Genomic DNA, 7,125 nt, shown 5'->3' on the forward strand with positions numbered 1-7,125 from the left:
CGTGGTGTTCGTACTCCACCGCATGAGCGACCCGTCAAACGTGACAACCCGAGTGTACAGCCACTCCCAAACGTGTGCAGCGACGTACGCGCGCCATCGGCATGTGGGCGCAAGGCCGCTGCCCCACAGACGAAGCCATGGACGTCAGAACCGCCTCCGCGCCCAGAGCCCTTGCGCCGTGCGGCTCGACCGCTCGAACGCCTCGCGCCGCGGCCGCCATGGACGTCCGCGCCACCACCACTCCCTGAATCTTTGCGCCGTGTAGCTCGACCGGCGGAAGGCGTCGCGCCGACTAATGGCCCAGAATCCCGTCCTGCCAAGCGGTCGTGAGCGGAACGACCGCCCGCAACGTGTCTGCCTACTCCGCGGCCCCCGAAGGGCAAAGGCCCGATGCCGAAAGGCAAGGGCAAAGCAAAGAGACCCGTCGATTCGGCGTCCCAGCCCGAGCCTGATCCAGAGCCCGAGATGGATGGCGACTCGGATCCGGAAGTAGTACGCGAGCCCCGCGTTGCACCCGTCGCCATTCCTGAGCGTTGGTTCGACGACTCCGACGTTGACGACGACAACCAACGACGTACCAGTAACTTGACGGTTGCGCCTCGGGCCGCAAACGCGCATACACATCCGGAATCCGCTCCTTCATTGGCCATGGACATTGGTAACGTCCAACGTGCGCACGACGAGTCGATTGCTACCGCGGCAACGGCGGTGCAACGACGGGACGCGTCCTCGCGGTCCTGTGCGCCGTGTTCGTCGATATGCTGCGTGCGATCGGCAACGGGTCCTACGATCGTGATGTTGTCGACCTTGGAGGCTTCGGCGACGAGTACATCTGTCTACCTGAAGACATCGTCCTTGATGGTGCGACCACTCATGCGCTCTCGGACCTGATCGAGTTCGTCTATCCGGCCCTCCCGTCAGTGCCAATCAACGCGCTCCCAGGATACCTGGCCCAGAGAGCTATACTGGCACCGAAGAACGACATCGTCGGAGCAGTCAACAACATAGTCCTTAGCCAACTGCCCGTCGCCGCCGCTGCCAACCACTGCGTGTATTCGTCAGCCGACAGCGTCGAAGCCTTGGACGACGAGGTCCAAGCTGCGGCCGCCAACGATAACGTCGACGCCGTACAGGACGAGGCTACGCTCAAGTACCCAGTCGAGTTTCTTAACACTGTCAACTTGGCCGGCTTTCCGCCGCACCGTCTCGAGCTCAAAGTCAACGCCACCGTCATGCTTCTGCGCAACCTATGCCCGCGAAGAGGTCTGTGCAACGGCACGCGCTTGATGGTACGCTCATTGCGCGACAGGTGCTTCGAGGCTTCGATATTGACTGGAGCTCATGCGGGCGACATTGTATTCATACCACGCATCACGCTTATCAACGACGGACCGAGCAACACTCTTCCGTTCAAGCTCAAGCGTCTGCAGTTTCCCGTGTGCCTTGCGTTCGCCATGACAATCGACAAGTCGCAAGGACAGACAGTACCCCGTATTGGCATCTTTCTGCCGGAGCCAGTATTTGCGCACGGGCAGCTGTACGTGGCTATGTCCCGCGTTCAAGCTCGCGCTGATATCAAGATTTTGGCTCTCAACTCGAAGTCGGCTAACGGACGGACGTACACGAAAAACATTGTTTACGACGAAGTTCTCGATGACACGGATCGGCAACTAATTGTCAACGACGCTGCACCACAGTAGCAACGTATGCTATGCATTTCCATTAATAAATCCATTGTTTCAGCAATGCTTCCAACCAACGCAGGACTACCGCACCTCCACAGTGAAGATACGACCCGGAGAACCAGACACCACCAAAACCAAAGACAACTCAGCCACAAACTCCACCAACCTAACGATAAATGGGCTCACCCTAGTCAAGCGATATAAGAACAAGTGTTCTTATATCCCGCGAGCTACATTGACGCAAGGAGCACGCCTTGGTAGCAGCAGCAGCCCATGACACCGCGACACACTGTAGAGCCGTTGCGACTGTGTCTTGAACAATGGACTTGTTCGTCTGCGAGCTGCCCTTTGAGCAAGACGTCAAGTATTGATATACTGCTACTAGTACCAGGTATTGTCAACGAGAGTCCTTGACGAATTGCTTCTGAAAGCGTATTCGTGTCACCGCAAGAACACAACCCTGTCAGTGCTATATGCAGCTCTATAACAGCGTCACGGCTTCGTCTTTCCTTGCCGCGGTGATGAGTTCCGTCGTCATGACGAGGGTGACACGACTACGTACCGGTAGTGCACACACCGCATGTCTGTACGCCATCAAGCAGGTGCATTCAAAATCCCGTCGCGGCTTACTTATTCTGTTCGTGTCCCTACCATCACTAGGTCGTTGGCTTCCTTTCATAACGTCGATAACGACAGTACGGATTGCATACCAGATTTATCGCGCAGACACCCACTTTGTTCGTACCGCGCACAAGAATCGGCGCACGAGGCGTCGCCAGCTCATGGCTCCCCCTGGCTTCTCGGCCTACCGCCGCCTTTACCTGCTTCAGAGCCGTGCACGTTGCCAGCACTGGCACCATTGGCTGCCACAACGGAAATAAGCCACTCGCCGCTCTCGTAGGCACGTGCTCTTGAAGCTTTGGCTTTGTCACACTTGCTTCAAGAATCGCCCGCCAGCTGGCGCCGCACTGTGGACACGGGCGTCGTCGGCAGTACGAGGTCTGCACTCGCACCCGTCGCTCCTATGGCTTGCAGCTGCGCTACGATTGGCCGCTACGTCCTGTGGCATGTCATTGCTTCAACTGCAGTCGCCAGGCGTCCGTCCGCGCCACCTCACTTCGTTTCGACAGGCGGCAGCCGGCCTGGCATATGCTATGCCCAATCACACGAGGGGTAGCAATCCGACCAATGAGACACGAGAGCACTTTCAACAAGATATCTCGTCATCGTCTCAATTCCAAGGCAAACGGCAATCTCGGGCGATGGCCGGCGAAAGCGTCAGTAAGAAGCAAGATACGCGCCTACTCTACTTGCGATTGAGCGAGATACTACTTGACGCAGTCAAGAGCTTTGGCACACTGGGTCGGCGCTGCGTCGTATCTGACGTGATGCAAGAAGATGTTGATGCAACACATTTCGGTGAGGTGTGTGTGTCTTTACAACATTGCAAGGTATAGGATGAGCTTGGCCAGGTGCGGAGATGCATCTTGTACCGTGCGTCGCCCAGGACAGGGCTAGCTAAGTGCGGGTGCTGGCACAGCACGGCGGTAATTGCTGGCGGTGGTTGGTCCTGCTCTGTCAAGGACCGCCGCTACGTTGATCGCGAGCGTATGCATCACGTCGTGGCAGCACATCATTGGTCGTGTCCCGCTGCATCCAACCACTGAACGGCAGCGAACGCACTGGAAGCAAGCCTTGTGGTCGTTTGGGAGACGTTTCCGACTTGCCTATCCTATATTGAGACGGTATTGGTACATTCGGCAGGAAAAGACATTGCACTTGCGGTCATTGGCGCGGAGATGGCGCGCCTGGACTTCCGTGGCTATGCCCGCTCTGATCTCACGCAGGTGTACGGTAGGTCCAGTGCCAGCTGGCGATTAGCTGGCGACGACCAGCGCTGCCTCAACAAACGCTACGAGCTGCTTTTCCTCTGCTTCATTCTTGGATTCGCTCACTACTCCACAGTCGTCATGGCGCACCCCTCTGAGACGCCGTACGTGCAGCCGTCTTCCGGCATCGCCGATGGCATTGCGCGCAAGGTCATGTTCTTCGGCATCCTCGCCATCTTCCTCCTCATCAACGTCATCGTCTTGTACGCGCTGCACTTTACGTCGGCCGGCGTCCCGGCCTCAGCCTCCAACGTCAAGGTCTCGAGCGACGCGTTCAAGGTCGGCTCCATTGACAAGAAGGTCGTGAGCTTTGGCGACGACGGCTCGATCGTCGTGGGCGCTGGCACCACGGGCTACCTCGACGCCGTCGCCATGCCCAACGACGCGATCAACTACATTACGCTCGCGCCGATCGGTGCCAACGCGTCGTCGACGGCGATCCTCGCCTACTATCTCAAGAACAAAACGACGACCGTCATCACGACGCTCACGATCAACGACGACAAGACGACGACGGTCAGCACGAAGCAATCGACGGCCGCCAACGTCCAAGTGCGTGGCATCGCGACGCTCTCCAACTCGCAGGCCGTCTTCCTCCAGTCGACGGCCATGGGCAAGACGTCGCTCGTGCCCGGCTCGATTGCGTCGGGTGCCGTCACATACCACGATACCAAGGCCGTCGAGATTGCGTCCGGGTCCGTCTCCAACACGCTCGCCGCGCTCTCGCCGACGACGTTTGCGGCCACGACGTACCAGCCGTACTCGGAGAACAGCACGTACTTCCAGGAGATCCAGGCCGGGTCCATCTCGGCGGACGGCGTCATCACGATGGCCAAGCCGCTCGCGATCGGGACGGGCAACTCGGCGCTGCAGTCGGTGACCAACTCGGGCCCGGAGCCGATCGCGGCGCTGCCCAACTCGTTCATTGTCACGTGGTTCGCGTCGAGCAAGGACCCGAACGCGACGACGGCCAAGTCGGGTCTCTGCGTGCTCTTCGCCAACATCAACGGCACCGAAGTCAGCAAGATCAAGGAGACGTGCAACACGCAGTACCAGCCCGAGTACTTTGTCGACTCGACGACGATCTCGGACTCGGTCGTCGCGCTCAGCTTCTACGACGCCAACAACAACAACGCGCTCACGCTCGTCATGGTCGAAATCAACGCGTTCACGAAGAAGATCTTCTTCCGCGGCGCCTACGTCCTCGCCGGCGTCGGCGGCGCGTTTGACTTTGGCTCGTACTTTGGCTTTTACCCGACGCCGTTCATCCAGGCGCTCTCGCCGACGAAGCTCTCGGTGCTCTTCCTGAACCCGACCAACCGTGGCCGCCCCACGACGCAGATCTTCCAGATCACCGACGCGCTCACGCTCACGCCGATCTCGCCGCTCCTCCGCCTCTCGAACGGCGACTTTACGCTCGCGGGCGCCTTGCCCAAGGCCACGTCCGGGGTCGTGGCGCTGGCGGCCCTCCCGCTCGGCGGCAACAGCTACCTCGCGGCCTACTCGGGCGACCTCGCGTCCATCAACCACAAGCGCATCTCGATCGTCGAGTACAAGGGCAAGCCCATCGGCGTCGGCTCGGGCTCGGACAACCTCGTCATGAGCGGCGTCGTCGATGTCGGCAGCAACTACGTGGCGGGCAAGGCCTACTACGCGACGACCAAGGGCGACATCCTCGCGGCCACGAGCACGGACGCCGACGCCGACTACTTCTTCGTCGGCAACACGACGATCGTCTCCAAGGATGCGCGCGTCGGTGTCGCCGTCTCGTCGAGCAAGCTGTACCTCTCGAGCTCGATCTAATCGGACTATGTAATACCACCCGCATCTCTGAACGGACAGAAGAGTTGTCGAGGTCTGTGAACGGATAGAAGGAATATGGAGCGTTCATAGAAGGATGCCAGCACCAACACCCTGTCAGCAGGCACCATGTCACTTTGCAAGGGATGCAGACAGCAGGTCGAACTGGAGCTCGAGCTCTACGCAGATAGATACACACGCAAGAGGAGCTCGAGACCAGCCTAGGGAATGCAAGTCGACATGGAAGAGCGCACATGGCGAGAACGACGATGATCCAAATGCTTAAAACGGCAACAAGGCGCAATGGAGCATGTCGAGGTCGGCCCTTCGAGACGGCGAGAGCACGACGAGGCCGTTCTGCAGCTGCTGGAGCAAGTGCTCGAGCGGCACGCAGCTTTATCCAGTTGAACGGAACACGGACGCGGAGAAACTCCCGCAGCGGCAAGACAAAGACGCTCCAGTCGGTGGTTTCCTCCAAGCAATCGACAAGCGGCGAGGAGTGGGTACTGCTTGTCTCCTCTCAGTCGTCGCGGGAGCTCGGGTTGCAGCAGGTGCGCTGACATCCCATGCAACGGCGAGCACCCGACGCTGCTTGACAACGTCGTTCGTCTCGGGCTCATTTCCCTTGCGCTTGGTTTCCGTTGGCGTCTTCTTGGCCAGCCGGCACGAGCGATGTGGCTGCGTCACTGTGGGAACTTGGTTGTTGTTTCGTGGTTGGCGCCAGCGTCGAAGTCGCTTCACATGGCGCGCTACGTGCGTTATTGCCTTGGCTAGAGCTGTGGCGATTGCCGGCTTGGGCTTTCTGGCCACACTGAGCTGTCGGGTGGGCTGCTTGGATGGGCTGGCACCCTGTTATGATGTGTCACGCGAACTCGGCTTGACAAGCAATTGAGGCGGTCTGGGGAAATCGTTTTATATAATTATCGAAGTAATTGTACGCAACTTGGCACGAACGGAAAAAAATGATATCCAATGGGATGCAGCGCATTTTTATTCTGGCAGCGATGGCCAACACAAGATCACCGGGCGGGCGGAGAGCCCGGCCGGCATGGACCGTCTTCATCAGCCCCGAGATGCCGGATGCCATGCGCATGAGCGTCGAGGTATGCGTCCGCGTCATGGGCGGCAACGTTGCTGCCAGCGTCGACGAGGCCATCGCGGCCGAGGGCACGCCCAACGGCCATGGCGCGACCAACGAAGGCTACATCGTGTGCTTGTCATCTGCGTACGAGACGTACGTCAAGGCGCGCGCGAGCCACTACATACCGATCGTGACGCCAATCTGGGCCTTCCGCTCCGTCTTGCACAACGCGCAGGTGCTGCTACCGACCGAGAAGTTCTCGGCCAACCCACGCAAGGTCTTCTCGTCCATCGTACTCTACACGTCGCAGGTCGAGCCCGAGCCAAGCAAGGTTCTGCGAACGCTCATTACGCATAGCGGCGGCCAAGTGCTCTCGCACCCGAGTCGGTCCGCGACACACATGCTCTGCCTTCGACCGGAAGGCGACGCGTTCCAGCAGGCGCTCGACTGGGACGCGGAGGGCGCGACGCTGCAGACCGATACGCTATCCGACGAAGACGTGCTCCGCGCTGCGACGAGCTACGTTGCCACGAACGTTCATGGACCGATCCCCGACTCTGTCTTGGCCTATATCATTGGCCAAAGCCACTTGACCAAGCACCGCATCGTCAACTACCTCTGGATCTACGAGTGCATTCGCGTGAATCAGCTGCTGCCCGAGTCGCTCTAT

General features: G+C 59.3%; 4 protein-coding genes across 4 annotated transcripts; all 4 read left to right on the top strand.

Moving 5' to 3' along the window:
- Positions 1 to 758: 758 nt before the first annotated feature.
- On the top strand, positions 759 to 1,700 carry SPRG_21836 (hypothetical protein; the record flags this gene model as incomplete). The annotated part of the gene is made up of 2 exons (XM_012356231.1): positions 759 to 1,289; positions 1,416 to 1,700. The coding sequence occupies 2 exons, from the start codon at positions 759 to 761 to the stop codon at positions 1,698 to 1,700; spliced, it is 816 nt and encodes a 271-aa protein (XP_012211621.1).
- A 1,917-nt stretch (positions 1,701 to 3,617) lies between these two features.
- On the top strand, positions 3,618 to 5,420 carry SPRG_16924 (hypothetical protein). The gene has a single exon (XM_012356232.1). The coding sequence runs from the start codon at positions 3,656 to 3,658 to the stop codon at positions 5,375 to 5,377; it is 1,722 nt and encodes a 573-aa protein (XP_012211622.1). The 5' UTR covers positions 3,618 to 3,655; the 3' UTR covers positions 5,378 to 5,420.
- Positions 5,421 to 5,684: 264 nt separating this feature from the next.
- On the top strand, positions 5,685 to 6,266 carry SPRG_16925 (hypothetical protein; the record flags this gene model as incomplete). The annotated part of the gene is made up of 1 exon (XM_012356233.1): positions 5,685 to 6,266. The coding sequence occupies one exon, from the start codon at positions 5,685 to 5,687 to the stop codon at positions 6,264 to 6,266; it is 582 nt and encodes a 193-aa protein (XP_012211623.1).
- A 112-nt stretch (positions 6,267 to 6,378) lies between these two features.
- Positions 6,379 to 7,115, top strand: SPRG_16926 (hypothetical protein; the record flags this gene model as incomplete). The annotated part of the gene is made up of 1 exon (XM_012356234.1): positions 6,379 to 7,115. A coding segment is annotated over one exon (737 nt), but the record flags the coding sequence as incomplete, so codon positions are not given.
- Positions 7,116 to 7,125: the final 10 nt, after the last annotated feature.

Source organism: Saprolegnia parasitica (assembly GCF_000151545.1).
Source record: "Saprolegnia parasitica CBS 223.65 unplaced genomic scaffold supercont2.407, whole genome shotgun sequence".
Taxonomy (NCBI): Eukaryota; Oomycota; class Saprolegniomycetes; order Saprolegniales; family Saprolegniaceae; genus Saprolegnia; species Saprolegnia parasitica.

What these genes read in the sequence shown, in the direction of transcription:
- SPRG_16924 (XM_012356232.1), top strand. Translation starts at nt 3,656, where the DNA reads ATGGCGCACCCCTCTGAGACGCCGTACGTGCAGCCGTCTTCCGGCATC.